We start from the raw sequence: 18687 nt of genomic DNA, 5'->3' as shown, positions 1-18687 counted from the left end.
GTTTCCACTCAGCAGAAATATGAGGTTGATATTTGTAAACCATTGCTTTCTACATTTAAACTGTTATAGCAGAGAAAGTTAACCAAGGATAAAAAAAGAGAACTGAAGGGAAGTCAAGATATCATGATACTCACATTCTTGTACTGCTAGTTTTGTTAATAATGACAGATTTTCCAGTTTGGTCAACATTGTGATCTAATCCAAAGTAGGCGGCTACTCTATGTAACAACATTCGATGGTAGGATGTCATGGGAGGGAATTTTCTTCGCTGAGTTCTGGAAAAAACGAAAAACAAAAAAACAGTATGATGAAGCAATGGGGGAGGATACATTTGTAAAAACATGGCATGAATGAGGGGGGAGAAAAAAAAAAAAAAAACTTACTCATTATTACTGATAAAATCAAGGATTTCCTGCTCCAGCTTCAGAAGCATCATTCTATCCCTGGAGAGACAAGTATATCAAGTTATACACTTCTGCTACCGATTTGTTTTCATGCGCTTATTTAAACACAGCGGTGTGACATGACAGATTTAGTGAACACCCTTTGCTTTTCTCAATCTACCTGATTTTGTAACAATGTGGTTTATGGATTAATACATCACAAATCAAGATCAATCAAAACTGTCACTAAGATATTAGGGATCAATTTAATGTAAAAGACCGCACCAGTCTGGGAAATGCAGCTGTTTGATGACAGTAGATTAAAGTATTAAATGCAGGTGGATACACAAGATATAATTACCCAAAAATGGGGGCTGTAAGTTAAAACCAAATAAGCAGAAAACCGTCCAGGGTGTGCTATAGGGGTACATTTTGTTAATGGTTTCACATGGTAATACCTTTTAAAGTGTAAACGCTTTCACATAGAAAAAGAATCACTTAAAGTAATAAGTAAGTCTTGTGTAAACTAAGTTGTCCTGAATAAGGGCGTCTAACAAATAAATAATAAGAGTATAACGGACAATCGATATCTTATTAAAAACTACACAAAACGTTAGAATTCAAAATTAGATTAACAAACCTGGGGTTGTTTTTTAAAGTATTTACTAAAAATTCATGAAGGTCAATGCCAGTGGAGTCTGTGTATTCCTGACTGGAGTCTGAAACACAGAAAAAAAATACAATAAAATAAAAAACAGTTTCCTGAGTGAACAGTCATGAACTAAAATCCCAAGTGGAATTGTGGATCAGAATCACTACAGACCTCTAGACAACATTTTCCTCGGCATCTTATCTGATCTGTCCAGCTTGTCTGTGCTTTTCTCTGGCTCATCTTCATCTTTAATGGGCAGATCTTCCTTATCAAATGACTGGGTGAACTGGATCTGAATTTTATCCTGGGGAGTAAAAAGAGACAATATGTAATTGTGTCCTTAATAATATATCCCTGGCACTCTTCTTTAGTGAAAATAAATATAACACCTTAGACAATAAAAGTAGAAAACAGCATCTTCAACAAAAAGGAATGGAAATACAACATACTGGTACAAATAAAACTGTGGTTGGCCTGTAACTGTACATTTTTATCACCTTCACTTCACTTGGTTAGACGTTAATTACTATATATTAAGGAGGTTTTCATGCTTAGTTATGCAAACAAGTCTATCTGCCATCCTTATTTTGTGGTGTAACATTTATTTACTTAAAAGCTTTCCATTTTAAATTCAGATTTACCCAAAGCTAGCCTGCCTAATAACACAGATAAGCCTCATAAATATAAACTGTGTAATTAATATTGATGGATTACCATCTCTTCCCCTCAAACTGACAAAACAAGTGACAGATTTGAACAAAGAAAAGCCGATGGTCATAAACTAAAACAAAACAAGTAATTAGGAATCCGAGATTTTTTTTTATAGTTATCATTTTATATTAAGAGAACAACTACAGCAACAGTATAATTTACAACTTGACAGGAAATTGGAAAGGTGTTTTAAGGCTCATTACGTCTATAATCTTTCTAAAGGTCTGAATCTATTTTTAATACCTCAAGGGCAGGAATGGAAATAATACACCAATTGTGTAGCAATTTTAGCCATTTCAGGTTTTAATGAGCTGGATTCTCCTGCATATCAGCCTGAACAAGGTGCTTTATTTCATACTTAAATAATTTTAGTAAATTTCTGCAGACAGACATGTGGAGTTAATATGGTATTATATATTACTTTTCTGCTTCATAATAGCACTTGCAGGATATTGGATCAACTTGCTATGCAACAGCCTTACTTTCATCACTGCCTTAAAAGGACAAGCGTGTGTGTGGGGATGTAAAAAGTGTGGTGCATTGTAACATCAGGCAGTCTGCGGTCTACACTACATTACCGTTGAGTTTGTGATGTGGTGACGGGATCAAAAAGGTTATTTTCAATAGCAATCTGCAGCATTCGCCTGCTTTGTGAATTTGCTATTCCCTTGACCTATATACGGTACGATTACTAGAACAGTTTATATTAAAGGACCTTGCAAAAAAAAAAAAAAAAATGCACATTACTTTAGCTCTTTGGATATAAACCATATGAAAAAATTACCATCATAAGTAATTTAAATTTAAATTTTTAAACATGGTTTGTAATATCATTGAAGTATTTCTCTTAGTGCATAAACCTTAACACATAAAAGTAAATCAAATGATCAATAAATTATATATATACAAACTATACATAGGGATTTAACTGTAAAGAATTTAAGAGAAGGCTCATTTGGAACTTTGTTGTTAAAATAAATTGTTGGTTACCAGAAAATGTTTCATTACCAATTTTCTGTTTAAATAATCACCTCTAAATAAACAATCAAAAGCAATGCACCTCATTTCCTTAATCAAAAGTAGGCTACATTTTCCTCTTTTTATTAGCAATACTGTATCCCCATTGTGATGACCTATTTCTTATTTCTTGTATTTCAGAGATACTTGGAGATCTGTGGTAAACCTAAACAAATAACATGTTTATGGTTCGCTCATTTCAAATAAAAGCATTAATACAAATTAAACCCATACAAAACCAATAACAAACAAAGGAATATAATCTGTATAAATCAAAACTCTCCACAGAGTAACAAATTCCATATCCACAACTGAAAAAATATACTTCTGTGGTACATGACCATCAACATGTTTTTAATCAAACTATTTTGTAAGTATATGGTTCTGCAAAGGCTCATGCAATGTTTGGACAGTACAGAGTTACTTCTATTACTCTGAAGCAAGTGCAGTAAAGTATGTATAAATAAAACTGAATAAAGACAGTATCTTTAAGAACTTTAGTTTTACTTAGAAAATGTTATTTCACAAACTAGAGCAGCGTGCTTTGTGATATTTATTTATGAAAGGCGCTATATACAATTAAAACTATGATTATGTTCTAAAAAGTGTTTTCATGGTGCACTTTTCCTTTACCTGGTGTTCTCGTGGCAGTTCAGTTATTGGGGGAGGAGAAGACTCTTCACAAACAGCCAGGCTCCGTACTAACTTTAACTTTGCATTAGACTGAAGGAAAGTATTGATTATTAAAAAGATAATATTACTATATTCAGAAGCTGTAGGTATAGTCATAACACAGGAAGCAAATGTACACAGTTGTAAACAGAACTCCGTTGCGCATTCCGTGCAAGCACAGCAATCTTAAAGAGAATTTTCAGAGATCAAGATCTGCTTCTGCACCTTTTCAAGAGACGTTTGTTTATAGAAACATTTTAGATGCCTGGAGAGCAATTCCAGTCTCTCAATTAAATTGGGAACAGATCGTTTTTTTCTTGAATGTCTGAAATTCTTAACTGCAGAGACCAAGGCACATGAAACGAATACAAAGGAAATCCACTACAGCACACCAATACAAAATTTGTTGAAATGAAAGATCAAAAATACATACAAATTTAAATCAAGCAGGCACTTATGGTTAAAATGTAGCACACTTGATACTTGATGTGAATAAAACGTTTTGTTCTACATATAGGCTAGATTTAGTCGATGACAAAAACATTAAAAAAAAAAAAATCACAAAGAGGCACCAAGCAAATACATTTCTAAACATGCCTGAACATTACTATACCTTTGACCTTTTTCCTGTCTGTCCAGACGATTGCATTTGTCGCTGTGCAGTAGGTAACAAGACAAAACATTCAAAATAACACCTGTAATAATCCTGTATCCTGCAAGTCAAACATTGTGCATGCGACTTAAGCTAATGACTATCGGCTAAGTTGCGTTTAAAATTGTGCTACATATGCATTTTCAGCAGCGAACCCTTCCTCCAGTTCAAACACCAAGCTTTCGTATATTATAACCACATTCAACCTTTGACAAAATTCAGCTGGAGCCCTTGTATCTCATGTTATGTTATGGTTAAAAAACAAGAAAACAAAATACCAGAGCAGTGAAGCAGTTACAAAATTTAGTGCCAATACCAACTATACCAAATCTAGTGCCATCAAATGCCTCTTTTTCCGGCTCTAAAAGGGTATTTTGAAACAACCTCCCAGAGAGAGTTTAACTAATGTGCAAACTGAATGAAAAGTCAAGTGGCCTAGTGTTACATCCCTCAGCCCTTGGCAAGAGGGTAACTGGGAACCACAGAAATCGGAAATTTCCCCAAACGGTAATTAATGGTGCAATGACCAACCTTTAATATGGTGAACTCTGCACCCAAGGAAGACTACATAAATCAATATTTACATTTGTAACAGAACTTATTAAATCACACAACTGACATCTGATACGCAGAATGCATTGAACACAGAGCTACAAAGCTTATACTACACAGTCATTAAGACTTTTTTCCCCCCCCAATCAAAGTCATTCAGCAGTAACAAGAAACAAATTAAACCAAAGGATAAAGCCATTTAAATAGAGACGTAACATCTTATTTCACACGATCGTTTTTGCCAGTTGCCGAGACTGAGGCAGATGGTTGCAAAGTCATCTACCTCCCAGGGTAACCGAGGAAGTTTGTGGATAAGCTAGGATTTGAGATCACGATTATCCACCTTCCTGGCTCGATGCACCAGGCTACTCTGTCTGCCTCCTCTTTTTCCCAATGGCTGAAATGTTATATTTCTCTCAATTCATCAAATAATGATACCAGAGTTAAAATGGTAAGCCTCAGAAAAATGTTCCACCAGAGTTCTTCAAAATGAATACAGTTGATAGTATGTAATACTTCTTACATACAAGAAAATTCACATAAATACCACACATCTATATGATTGTAAAAGAAACTTATAAGTGATAACAATTCTGCTTTAGTCTTATTCACTATGGTTGAAAAAGGGCAATATATATCAAGACATTTATGTGAAAGAATTGGCATTTTCAGAGACAAGAAAAATCTATATTCTGCTGGGACAGAAAAACCTACAGCTTTGATGGACTCCAAGCACCACAGAATCTGTTTTCACTCCTTTCTTTCCCTGCAACTCCACAGAATGTCTTGCACAGGGAGGGATGCAGGTATTTCCATGTTTTTGAACACCTCAACAAATATTCTCCCGTTAAATTTTTATAACTGTTAGGCAGTTAAGATTATGCAGGTACACCCGTATGACAACACAAAGAGGGTTTACACAATTTACCTGGGATTCGTTTTTGTTGTCACAATAGCTTTCATCTTTCTCCGGCTCGATTTGTTCCTGGATTTCTGATTTTGTCAGGCTGTCTCCTAGTGTTGAGTCATGTTCCTCTACCTCTGAACCTCTCATTGTTTCAGTCGTTTCCTTTACAGTAACAGTATCAGACATCCTCATTAGAGAAGGTTACTTGGAGCTTCTACCAAAAGCGTGGGACCTGCAAGAGAGTTTAAAATATTTTATGAAACAGATAATGTTTCTTTGAATAGCTTTGCGTTGTTCAGTTTGTGGGGAGGGGAAATGTAAACAAAACATTACTTGTAACAAAAGCTGGCCAATTTAGGATGTATGTTTCTCTGTATTTGGAAGAAGAAAAGCAGTTTTGTAATTATAGAATATGTTCTCGTTATACTTTGTTGACAACATTGTGGAAGCAGTTCACAAACTATCAGTGAACTTCAAGAGAAAAACAATGAACATCCCTGTTCTATTAAAGTTGTAAACCAGGGATTGTATTGTTTTATTTTTTAAAAATGAACAAGGAATAATAAACACCTGAAATAACTATTATGTTCGCAAAACCCCCCTGGGGGGAAAAAAAAAAAAAAAAACTTTTGAAATGCTGATAATTGCGGCACTGCATGTCTTATATACCCACCAATATAGTCTGCCTGAAATGAAAATGTGAACAGACATTACAACAATGTGTTCTGGATGATTTAACTTGATCATTACCACAGTGCATCGCGTCTTTATCTAAACCAACAATCTCAGAGAGGAAATTCTGCCTTTCGTTGATTCCTTCATTTCACGTGGCAACAAGCAGCCTAGTTTCAGAGCAGCAATATTTACGCTAGAGTTCCTCCCAGATGCCTTACAGCCTTTTTAAATAAATAAAAATATTGTTCAGGTCAGTCCAAAATCTGTATTTGAAGGCAGTGGATCCATATACTTAATCTCAGTTTTACATCTTCTGTTAGACATGTTTCCTGGATTATCACCATATACTGATTTTCTATTTTAACATTTCAAAACTATATCACTTGCTACAATACTACATATTAGTTATCAGTTTTATGTACTATTCTGTGATGGTTTACAGCCCTTTGAAGTCAAACAATCCAATGTAGTACTTTTTCTCACTGAATACAAATCAAACAGACAGTATACAGAGGAAGAAATGGTTGGTGAACTGTTTATTTATTTTTCCTACTTCCAAGTACCCAGCTCCAAAGATGTCTAAGAATCTGCTGAATGTTCAAATGACTGGATTCTTTTCTTCCATGAGCTAATTCATAATTTAAATATATTGCACAGAAGTTCAGATAATAATCCTTCCTGCCAAATATTACTGAAACAAAACAAAACAGAGACAGTACCATGGTGTAGTAGTGCACTTCGAGAGGGGCTCAACTTATTCTGTAAATGGAATTTAACAGTAAGGCACGACAGCCAGGCTATGATGTAGGGATCTTTACCCAATGCGTTTTCCAGTGATAGACCTGTGGTGTCCCGCTAGTGGAAAGGAGAAACCCCGGGTCCCTTTCAATGCTGTCAACCACGTTGTCAGTTGTATTGAGCCTGCTGGAAGCCCCGAGGAAGAGTCCCATGTCCCTGTCAGCAGCACTGAGTCCAGGTCTGAACAGAGCTGCCCTCGAACAAGCCGGTCATGCCCCTCAAAAACCTGCCACAGGAAAAAAAATACAATTATTGGCATGTGTCTCTCAAGTACAGTACTGGAATAAAGAATTTAATATCATTTGACTACACTATTCATTTACATTAGTTCAACAATACCAAGGATTTTACAGCTTCACATTCACAGTAAAGTACATATGAAAATTCTGTTTATTATTGTCCACCTTGTTCTCAGGGCAATCTTCACACCTAAAAGACCTTCCAAGGCAAGTCACATGTCAAATGTGTAAAGTGGTCTCCATGTTACAAAAGCTCCCTTTTGCCAGGCTACTGTGCTTTATTGTAAACAATGGGGTGCACACTCAAGATCAACAACAACAAAATAAAAACCTTCCTTTAACATCTCAAAGAAGTGATCTGCTGCGAATATTTATTTCCCTTTAGCAAGGGTGGCAGTACAGTATGGTATGATACGAAATTACAGTATTGTACGGAATTCTTTTGGCCCCAAGTACGGTTTGTTACAAAAGTAGGGTATCTGTTCCGTTCCCTTTTAGTACCAACATAATTAGATGGCTATCGAGTAATATACAACTCAAGAGGATAATCAGATCTTTGGCGTTCGAAGCATCCGTTCTATTTCATGTCTCAGTCCATATTTCTCCTCTTGACTGTAGGCCACAGCTAGAACATGTGCTTATTGGAAAAAGCCATTCCCATGCAGAGATGCTACAAAACTGTATGCAAGCGCTTTAAGGAGTGTATTGCCACTAACGGGCATCTCTATACAGAATTCTGAAAGGCAATACAATAGAATTGGATTTCCCCCCCCCCCCCACTGAAATTCACTGTCCAAGTAGCCTTACATGAATTCAAAGCAATTACGACCAAATGGGTTAATAAAGGTTGCGTGCCTTCAAAAGTCAATGACTCTCATCTCTCTCACTCTTGCCTGTACTGAGGGGTCTGTAGTAGCATGCTCACAACAGACCCAATCTCTTCCATCTTCAAGTTGCGCTAGACAAGTTGCTTCCATCTTCAAGTTGCGCTGGACGAGATTATTGATGCCATCATGGTTTTTGCAATGAAACGTAATTAAAAATAAGAATTGCCAAATTTCCCAACAAGCTTAATGTTAATGCGTGTCATTTGCACCATGCTAATTTGTGCTGCAGGAACATAGACCATGGAAGTAAAAAGCAATCATATTAAAGTGATAAACGAATTAGCCTAATTGTTTAACAATCCACTTGTTTTTTTGAGGTATGAAATTAAGTATGAAATAACTGTACATTTCACCATTTACGTTAAGAAAGATTTCTATAGGTACAGTTCGGATATCTTTCCAGTTCCAATTATGAAAAACATATCATACCCGCAGCATACTGTCACCCATGCCTGTTAGCAGGTAAAAGCTGCCGAGGACAATAAAGGATGTGGATCTGTCAGTCTAAGCTCAGAGTCCAATATCAAAGAGCACCAGTTTGATGTCAACCCATGCCACACAGACACCAAGCACTCTGCTCTGTGTCACTACAGTTACTCAAACAGAACAGAAATAGATAAAGACAGCACAGTTCTTCCCCTATCTGTGATGATGGACTTCATTCATTATATCATGTTTCAAAGGGAAGGTTAAAATTCTCAGATACAGAAATAACATCTGCAAAATGCCAGTAGGTCTTGTATTCAAAGCATTAATTTGGAAGGTGGTGGGGGGAGGGGGCAGGAAAAAAGAAAAAATATTTCTTCATGAAAACAATTTTAAATTGTTCATATCTATAATAAGCTTGAAGAACAAAGAGCTGCCAGGAACAAGGTAATCACATGCAAATTTTTCATGATGCTCTCAAGGACCATTATGCTGTTAATCTAAAACACAAATTCTTATTTGGAATCCACAAGAGCAGATTCTTTTTTTTTCCCCATTGCCATTGTAATACAATCATTCGGTGCCAGGCCACCCACGCTTACAGCTCCATTTTAAAATCTGAACTTGCCCCTGTACACCCCCTCATTCGATTTAATAACACCCGTGTGAGCTGTAAAGGTTTGTCCACATGAACAAAATGCTAAGTTCAATTTAAAGAGGGTGATCAATGACACCAGAAAAAAAAAAAAAAAACATGGCAGGAATATTTAACTGCAAATCACTAAGAGCTCAATGCTGATAGGAGATAAATGCACAAGCGAGCACAAGCTCAGTTCGGTGTGATCTTGTTCAGCTCACTGAGATGTCCAAGGATCCTATTTAGGTATGCAAATGAAATCAGACTTTACAAAAGGGCAGCCTTTGGTTCAGTAGTGAATTCCATTTTTTATTTTTTTCATTTTAGAGATCGTTTTTCTTCTTCTATTATTCGGATTTCATAAAATAAATTGAATATGCAAATATAATTTTCTCACTCCTTGTCATACAATGTGATAGAGTAGGCTGTGTGTTCATGCCCCTGCAAAGCAAAACTGCATTTCTGGAATTAATGTACCCTTAGCCTAACAAGGTAAACAAGAATTCCGCATGGGACACCATTATTGAACAAAGGAAACAAATGTAATTGGTGTCTTATACTTCTCCTGGGGGGTTATAATGAGGTGCGCAGGAGAAAAGAAAATAAAAAAATAAAGATAGATCTGCCTTAACTACAGTTGGAAAAGCTGCTAGCAGTCCTGAATGCTCCAAAACCCATGTTTAGAGTTAATTAGGGACCTAAATTCAAAACTACTGTACTGCAACCTGAGAAATGGATGTACTGATATATTTATATGATCCAGTGACCCCCTGCTGTAAGGCATTCATTTCATCATGGCAAAAAGGTGCTGTTAATGTATTTTATGGATTACAATTTCAAGAATTCAAGTACATTTTCTGAAAACAGTTCACAATTATGTTCTACACTCGGAGTGGTGAAAAACAGGGTTTGGTTCTTTTACTGAAGCTGAAATTCGCATGTTCAAAATACAGGCTAAATATGACCAGGATCTCTCCGAGCAGTGGCACTGATAGATCCGCTGTGATGGCACGGCATTATCAGAAAGATGCTTTCCTTGTCAGGGGTGCGGTGAAGCCAGAGACTATCATGGAAGGACAGGGCACAAGGCGGGACCAACAGCACAATACTGCTCCACCCTGGATGGGACTCCAATCCATCACAGGGCAACAGAGAGAGGAACAGTTTAGAGAATCAAGTATATAACTGTCAGATATCCATTGATTAGTGGTAGAAAAGGCTACGACCTCACCAGCTGAGAGAAAACAGTTCAATGAGAATAGAACATTTAAAGTTTGGAAGTATTCAGTATAGTATCTTTAACAGGATTTATAAATGTTTCACATATATATAAAAATGTAATTTTGATTCCTCACACTAAGGGTGCATCAGAGTATGAATTTTGAAAGAAAAAGGCTGTCTGCAAAATGCACAAAGTAGTTGGTTGTTGCTGTCAAAACAGATGAGCTTTAGACTTCCATTATAAAAATAAGCCATATAGGTTTGTAATATAAAGTTTTAATATCCTCACCTTCATATGAAACCATGTTATTGAGAGATAGTTGAAAAAATATTTTGGTCATTAAACTATATTCATTAAAGGATATATTCAACACAGACAAACACAGACGAAGTGAGTTAGAGGTGTGTAAATCTTGGACTGTCATACCACTTAATGTATAAGGAAATTGTATTGTATATATAAAGGACACTTCCCAAAATATATCTTTAAAATAAAATTATATAAACAAATAGAATACACTGCAGAAAATATACTGAGGGTCTAGAAATGAAAATGATTATATTTTTTTCACAATGTGGCAGTCAATGTAAGGGATGGCTTTTGTTGCAGTGTGTAGGAATAAAATATTTTCCATTACCATTTCACTCTCTGCATCCAAGTCCTGACAATCATGAAAAGTCACAATCTATATTAATTCACACATCACTTCAGAAAAGGCAAAAAGTTTATTTATGAAAATGCAAAGCTGTAGATTTTACATTAATCATTACAAAAACTTGGATAAGCTTATGTGGTTCATTAAGGAGCCATTTACTGTTTTGTATAGTTTAATCAATCAATGCATTTTAGTACTACTTCCATACATCTTCCATTAGAAAAATCTGCCTTCTGCATTATGAAAGTTTATTTTTGTATTAACTAATTTGGGGGGGGGGGGGGGGGGGGGACTGCATTCCTTACTCTATACCCAAACCTGCCAAACCTTGTACAACACCTTTCAAAACAGCATTCAGTCCTGAATCCTGTCTTGAATGGCTTGTTTTCCAAAATGTTATACAGCCCACCACGAGGCAGAAATGCTATACAAACAGCCCATCGTGATCCCAGACTGCGCACTAATGCTGTCAGCAGTACATTTAATCTGAAAAGAATAAGGACTATCCATGCCAGTGCTGTTATTACAGTATCCATAAATTGCAACATACATTCCTGCCCTTTATATTTCAGCTCAAGCCACCTCGAAGACACAGTCCCATCCTCCTTTTAACCTTGTCCCACTTTTTAGTACTTGATCGCCCTATTTACATGAATCAGTTTATTATATCCTGAATGTGCCATTGCTTAGACGCAGGCAGCAAGGAACAAGAAATTGTTATAAGGGTACATTACTGTGCAAGTGCAAACATCCTACAAGTTCCTACATTTGTCTGAAAAATAATTTTCTGAAGAGCACTAGATTACAACATAGACAAGATGATTTAAAAAAAAAGGTTACATTGTAAATAGAAAGCAAAACAGTGGATTGTTTATGTTTTACAGACTATCATAAATTAAATTTCAAAATTCCTTAAAATTAAAACAAAATGAAGAACTGTAGATTGTTGAGTAAACGTTAAAATAAACAATAAAATATCTACAAACCTATCAGCAGTATTAAAATTAAGTTAGGACAATTTAGCTGCTGAAAAATCAATGTTATTCCGTATGATAACAGAACAGCTGTGACAATGTTCCCGATCCCCTCTCAATACTATACTGAAAAGAAACTACAAATGTTATAAATTACCTTGAGTAAATTGTGTTTAAAAGTAGTACACACATTTATGTGTGCAATAGGGGACTTTCAGTAAGCGATATAATAGTTCTTACTTAATACTGTGCACCTTATCGCAGAATTATCTTAACCTGTGCCAATGAAAGAAAAGATTATTATCGCTATTGTATTATTTTACTCTAAACCAGACACTTCATGCCATTAAAGCCATAAACTAAAAAGCAGGTTGATACAAGAAGGGAATGTATGCGATCCAAAGAGTCTCAGCAAAGAATATTTTCCCCTTTGAAACATAAATGACAGTTTCACAAATCATATAACAAATCTCGAATCCAATGCAACACGATAGAATTTTGCAGCAAATGTTATACTAAAAAAGGATAACTAATTTGAAATAACAGTATTATAATACTGCCTAGAAAAATCTAATTGCCTAATACTCTGTACTGTATTGACTGTTCTGTATCCTATTTTATAATCTGGACTCAAACAAAATATCTTCTACTAGAAATGACATACCTGCAACATAGTAGCTTGCTGATTCATTATCTCCATTGATTAAAGGTTTAGTTTCCATAGTATCTAAGGCAGCATTTGCTCTTCCGCTCAAGTTGCTCCCTTCGCGAGCTTCTTGCCTGAGCACGGCATTCAGCTTCTCACTTGTCTGAATCTACCTGCTGAAGCCGATCATTAAGGCACTTGCTGCAGCCTCGGAGACAACGCAAAATCAACAGCTGTATGGTGTGATGTCAGTGGAAGCTCAGCCAGTCATAGCTCCCAAGAATTACAACGCATCACAGGCTAAATTGAGCTCTTCATTAGCAATTCAGCAACCAGTGATGCAAAAGCCCAGAGAAGCTGTGAATGCTCAAGGAAGTGTCTGCCAGAGCTTCACGGATCTCTTTTCACTAATTCAAATCCAAAAAACTGCAGCCATTAGAAACATTTTTTTTTATATATATATATATATATATATATATATATTAAAGGGGAAACCTAGTACCCTCAACATAACCGGAAAGGCCATTTAAGGAACGTAGCAATTTGGTTGGACTGGAGAGGATACATTATAATTATTCAGTATTTTCAGAGAGAAAGTAATCCATAAAGATACATATATATATACACTCACCTAAAGGATTATTAGGAACACCATACTAATACTGTGTTTGACCCCCTTTCGCCTTCAGAACTGCCTTAATTCTACGTGGCATTGATTCAACAAGGTGCTGAAAGCATTCTTTAGAAATGTTGGCCCATATTGATAGGATAGCATCTTGCAGTTGATGGAGATTTGTGGGATGCACATCCAGGGCACCAAGCTCCCGTTCCACCACATCCCAAAGATGCTCTATTGGGTTGAGATCTGGTGACTGTGGGGGCCAGTTTAGTACAGTGAACTCATTGTCATGTTCAAGAAACCAATTTGAAATGATTCGACCTTTGTGACATGGTGCATTATCCTGCTGGAAGTAGCCATCAGAGGATGGGTACATGGTGGTCATAAAGGGATGGACATGGTCAGAAACAATGCTCAGGTAGGCCGTGGCATTTAAACGATGCCCAGTTGGCACTAAGGGGCCTAAAGTGTGCCAAGAAAACATCCCCCACACCATTACACCACCACCACCAGCCTGCACAGTGGTAACAAGGCATGATGGATCCATGTTCTTATTCTGTTTACGCCAAATTCTGACTCTACCATCTGAATGTCTCAACAGAAATCGAGACTCATCAGACCAGGCAACATTTTTCCAGTCTTCAACTGTCCAATTTTGGTGAGCTTGTGCAAATTGTAGCCTCTTTTTCCTATTTGTAGTGGAGATGAGTGGTACCCGGTGGGGTCTTCTGCTGTTGTAGCCCATCCGCCTCAAGGTTGTACGTGTTGTGGCTTCACAAATGCTTTGCTGCATACCTCGGTTGTAACGAGTGGTTATTTCAGTCAAAGTTGCTCTTCTATCAGCTTGAATCAGTCGGCCCATTCTCCTCTGACCTCTAGCATCAACAAGGCATTTTCGCCCACAGGACTGCCGCATACTGGATGTTTTTCCCTTTTCACACCATTCTTTGTAAACCCTAGAAATGGTTGTGCGTGAAAATCCCAGTAACTGAGCAGATTGTGAAATACTCAGACTGGCCCGTCTGGCACCAACAACCATGCCACGCTCAAAATTGCTTAAATCACCTTTCTTTCCCATTCAGACATTCAGTTTGGAGTTCAGGAGATTGTCTTGACCAGGACCACACCCCTAAATGCATTGAAGCAACTGCCATGTGATTGGTTGGTTAGATAATTGCATTAATGAGAAATTGAACAGGTGTTCCTAATAATCCTTTAGGTGAGTGTATATATATATATATATATATATATTATATATATATACACACACAACATGTACCCAAGAGATCAGTCACTATAGCAATGTTCATTGAAAGAAGGCAGTTTGGTTACATTTAATAAACATAATAGCCATTATTTCAGATTAATACAAAATCTATATTAAAATGTACAGAAATTCTTCCACATTTACCTTGCATTAGTCAAATCCTTTCCATAGTCTTACACTCATTTAGGAAGCCTACATAGCTGTTTTACACCACAAAACCCTTCTCATTAAATTTGTACATTTTCACTAGGAATATTGCTTCCTGCATAAATATTACTTAAGCCTAGCGAGAAACTTTCTAAAACTTGGTGCAATCTGTCCAGTCTGCCCTGCCTTTGCTAATGTAGCAATAATTCTGTAACTCTAATGGCAAGGGAAAAAAAGATTTTGAAAGCCTCTTTACAAATCTTTATTTTTGAATGCTAGGTTATTGCCGCATTAAGTGTAGCAGGATTGTATCAAGACTAAATTCCCCCGCAGGCATCTCTTAAGGTATTAATATTTTATGGTTAGTCCTTAAAAGCTTGATATTACAGAACATTCACCCTCCCATTGCTGCAATAATCTGAATATTACCCTTTATGCATGATCTATTTGGTGAGAGAATATTGGCATTAATAATTAATAAGTGTATTGTCAGTTTGCAGTTATAAGCAATTGTTTTTTTTTGTTGTTTCTTACTAAATCATAATTCTGTATTGCAAATATGTACAAATACAACTACAGACAGATCATCATAAAAAGATAATTCTGTCAGTCAGGTTTCTCTGGCTATAAGGAGACAGACTTATCTATGCACCAAAAGAGACAAAAAAAATGGCATTTTGTTTTGCAAGACAAGTGGTACTTTCAGTGTCAGATTTAAAGTATAAACTGTAATTAGAAACAGATATTGTACTAGACAACATATTGACAGTCTGTTGTGGTGTTTACAAAGCACTTCAGTCAAGTCTGTATTAAGATGACACATGCTTTCTATAGCAGATTAGCAAAAATGATTTGTTAGACTAATGCAACTCCGCTCCACTTTAGCATTGCCATCACAGTACCAGTAACTTTGAGAACCTCAGAGTAATATTATCCTTCTAATCAAATATGTGAAATAAAAAAATAAAACAATCAGTGCCATCAAATTAAGTTCAATTTGTTAAAAAAAATATTTCCCTTGCCACCCCTTGCTTTGATACTTTGCTACCGGGCCCATCCTAATGATAATAAAACCAAGCATTTTCTTTATTATCTGCTTAAAAAATGAATCCCATGTCACATGTAATGTACTGTATACATTAGCTGCCCTGAAGACATTGTCCTGCTCATGTTCATGTTCATAATAAGTTATTTGAAAAGAGAATGCAGAACAAAGGTTTTCAAAGTCTAACCCCCCCTTGGTAACTGTCACATCTTGTGCTTATACCTTATCAACCATTCAGTTCAATTTCTCAGATGTTTCTTTTGTTCGTTGCTTCATGTGATGATAAATCCCAGACCTAAAACGGACAGAGTGTTATCAGATGAGTATAACAGAGTGAATTCCCTTATAAATATCCTGATCTGCTGGCCTGCCACAGGGGTTTGAAACTTAGTATTTCACCATTAATCAACCACCAATAATCACAGCTACATAGACCACTTAAAGATGTTCACTACCTTTTGCAATTCTTTAAGGTGCTTGAATGTACTGAATGACAAACAAAAAAGCCAATTCAAAACAGTATAGTTACATTATCTTACAGTAGACTAGACTGCAGAGCCAAATCTTAGGAGGGGACTGGATAAAATGCCCAGGTTATTTTTAGAAATAGATAAAATAATGTAAGTACTTATGTTGTGAGTTAAATGAAAAGGGAAAAACACAAAATTCCACTACATAAATATAGAAAGAAAATAAAAACAGTATGGGTTTTTTTTGTTTATAAGACCTAGAAATACTTTCCCTTCTTCCTTTGTAAAACTCTCACTATATTCTGGTAAAACAACAATTGGCGAATGTGTTCATGAAAAAAACCTCGTCATTTCAAGGGGATCAACCAATTCATTTACATCATAAAGAAAGCATGATAGCAATGCTGCCTAATTAAGCACTGCAATGTAATTTGCTCTATGAAAATGACAAATACATTTATTTGCATGCTCCCAAAAGACTTCTAAGTGCTGCAATACTAGGAAAATAAAAAAAATAATGAGGTCCCTTGGTAGAACAAAATTTACCACCGTCTATCCATTTACAACGGATTTTGTCAAGGAGTGCCTATGTCCCCAGAAATACTCCATCCTCATTACAAGGTTCTGGGATACTGGATAGCAATGATTCCAGCTTTACATAGGCTAACCTACATCAAACCAACACCAAGACAGAGACCATAAGAGACCCAATACTGTGTTTGTGGTAGATAAGGGTGCCAAAGCCAAGTAAGAATAAATGTTGATCTAAAAACCTCCTATACAAACTGCACATAGACATATCTACTACCTAAAGCCTTCACTAATATGCTGATATAGGGGGGGAAGTTTAGTGTGGATAGAGTAGTAAAAATACTCTCATATGTACCCATTTCGAAACCCCATTTTTAAAGGATGTTCTTTGCGGAAACAATAGGAATATCAGCAATACTAAACTACCATCTTTGGGAATTTAGCTTTGCTTCTGCGTCATTATATGCAATCTAATCTAATGGCTACACAGAAAGACTTGAACGAATAAAAGGCAGGACTGGCCACTGTAACTGCATGACATGACCTGACTTGAGCAACACTCTAATGAAAGAACTTTGACAGGAGACAATTTCTTCCTTTGGCTTGTTAAAAAGAAAACCTTGTTTCTTAGCAACTGCTTTTTTCTGGCAAGCATGAATCGTTTACCATGTTGTGTAGTTTGAATCTTGAAATGCAAAAACAGGTCACATTTTGGTAAATAAGTATATTAATTTAACGGATTACTGAATTCATGTAATCTAACATGCACAATATAAAACGTTAACATCTTACGCTAAAGTTTCCTACCCCAATCCACATTTAGATGAATATGAAATATGTACCCCGATTAATTTAGTTTTATTTTATTTAAACAGTGAGGTAAACAGTTACAAAGTCTATAACCATAATCATCATTTAATTAAACAAGAAAAGATAAAGATTCAAATTGAACCAGCTTGAGTTTTCTAGAGAAATTATCAACCTCAACAGCAGGTTTTATTTTTTCGACCAAAACTGAGCCAAAAAATTCACTCAGACCATGCCAGGGAAGAAAATAAAACATGCAATCTGATACTTTATCAGACAGCAGCAGAAGACAGACTGCAGCTTTTTTTACAAGGTAAAATGCAGGCAAAGTATGAACACAATTTCCAAAGAGGGGTGTTGTCAGTTCAGCTCCATAATTAGGTTATCTCCTGTCCTCTATTTTTGCAAGAAATGCCCTTGATTTAATGAAGCCTTGTGGACCCGTCTTGTGCACAGACCTCTAAGGGAAGAGACCCTCGAATGAGCAGCACTGCTAAAGCATAGGGAGGGTAGACAGCACTATACTGTCAGGAGAAATTGTGCATGCCTCAATAGAAAAGGTTCTTGTTTATAGCTCAATCGTTTGTTATGATTACCTCATAGATAGGAAGTCTTTGCTATAGCACAATTGCCTTAAATAAATAAAGAATGGCACATAAATGTATAAATAAATAAATGCATACAAAGACATGCATTGCCATCAAAGATTCTGCTCTGCACATAAATGATTCAGAAGCAATTATTACAAAGGAATATCCTGAACAGACACCAAATGTATTATAATGATTTAATTGTAAAACTACTGTTGTTTTAATTGATGGACATTAGAATTCTGCTTCACCTGTTCCATCTGGAATAGGATGAAGGAACAATTCTAGCACTAGATAAATACTGATTCATACTGATTTTTCACACTCAGATTATGCATAAAAAAGAAAGAAAAACACAACATTAAGGCTGCACATTCACCACAAGACAAGAGATATTCATGGATGAACAGCCCTGCAGTATCTAGATGAGGCAAGTATGCACAACATGTTTGTGTGGCAAACCCAGAGAAGTAATTTAATTTCAAGATGTGATTAGAATAACCACT

The 18687-nt window shown here is 36.1% G+C and overlaps 1 protein-coding gene across 11 annotated transcripts in view; it reads right to left on the bottom strand.

Annotated features, from left to right (window-relative positions):
* Positions 1-18687, bottom strand: part of r3hdm1 (R3H domain containing 1) — a 42638-nt gene that overhangs the window by 19840 nt on the left and 4111 nt on the right. For 6 of the 11 annotated variants that reach the window (XM_066687581.1, XM_066687580.1, XM_066687586.1 and 3 more), the window contains exons 2-9: positions 7040-7245; positions 5568-5778; positions 4049-4090; positions 3397-3486; positions 1207-1339; positions 1024-1102; positions 384-443; positions 135-275 (exon numbers count right to left, since the gene is read on the bottom strand). In XM_066687581.1, coding sequence (XP_066543678.1) covers positions 135-275; positions 384-443; positions 1024-1102; positions 1207-1339; positions 3397-3486; positions 4049-4090; positions 5568-5738 — 716 coding nt within the window. In that variant the 5' untranslated portion in view covers positions 5739-5778; positions 7040-7245. Of the gene's footprint in view, positions 1-134; positions 276-383; positions 444-1023; positions 1103-1206; positions 1340-3396; positions 3487-4048; positions 4091-5567; positions 5779-7039; positions 7246-12723; positions 12878-16005; positions 16059-18687 lie in introns of those variants that run through there. The other 5 variants (XM_066687587.1, XM_066687590.1, XM_066687583.1 and 2 more) reach the window with 4 other exon arrangements.

The sequence above is a fragment of the Amia ocellicauda genome, chromosome 16 (genome assembly GCF_036373705.1).
Source record: "Amia ocellicauda isolate fAmiCal2 chromosome 16, fAmiCal2.hap1, whole genome shotgun sequence".
Classification (NCBI taxonomy): Eukaryota; Metazoa; Chordata; class Actinopteri; order Amiiformes; family Amiidae; genus Amia; species Amia ocellicauda.
The sequence above is the reverse complement of the archived record's forward strand: the minus strand, read 5'-3'. Positions and strand labels throughout refer to the sequence as shown.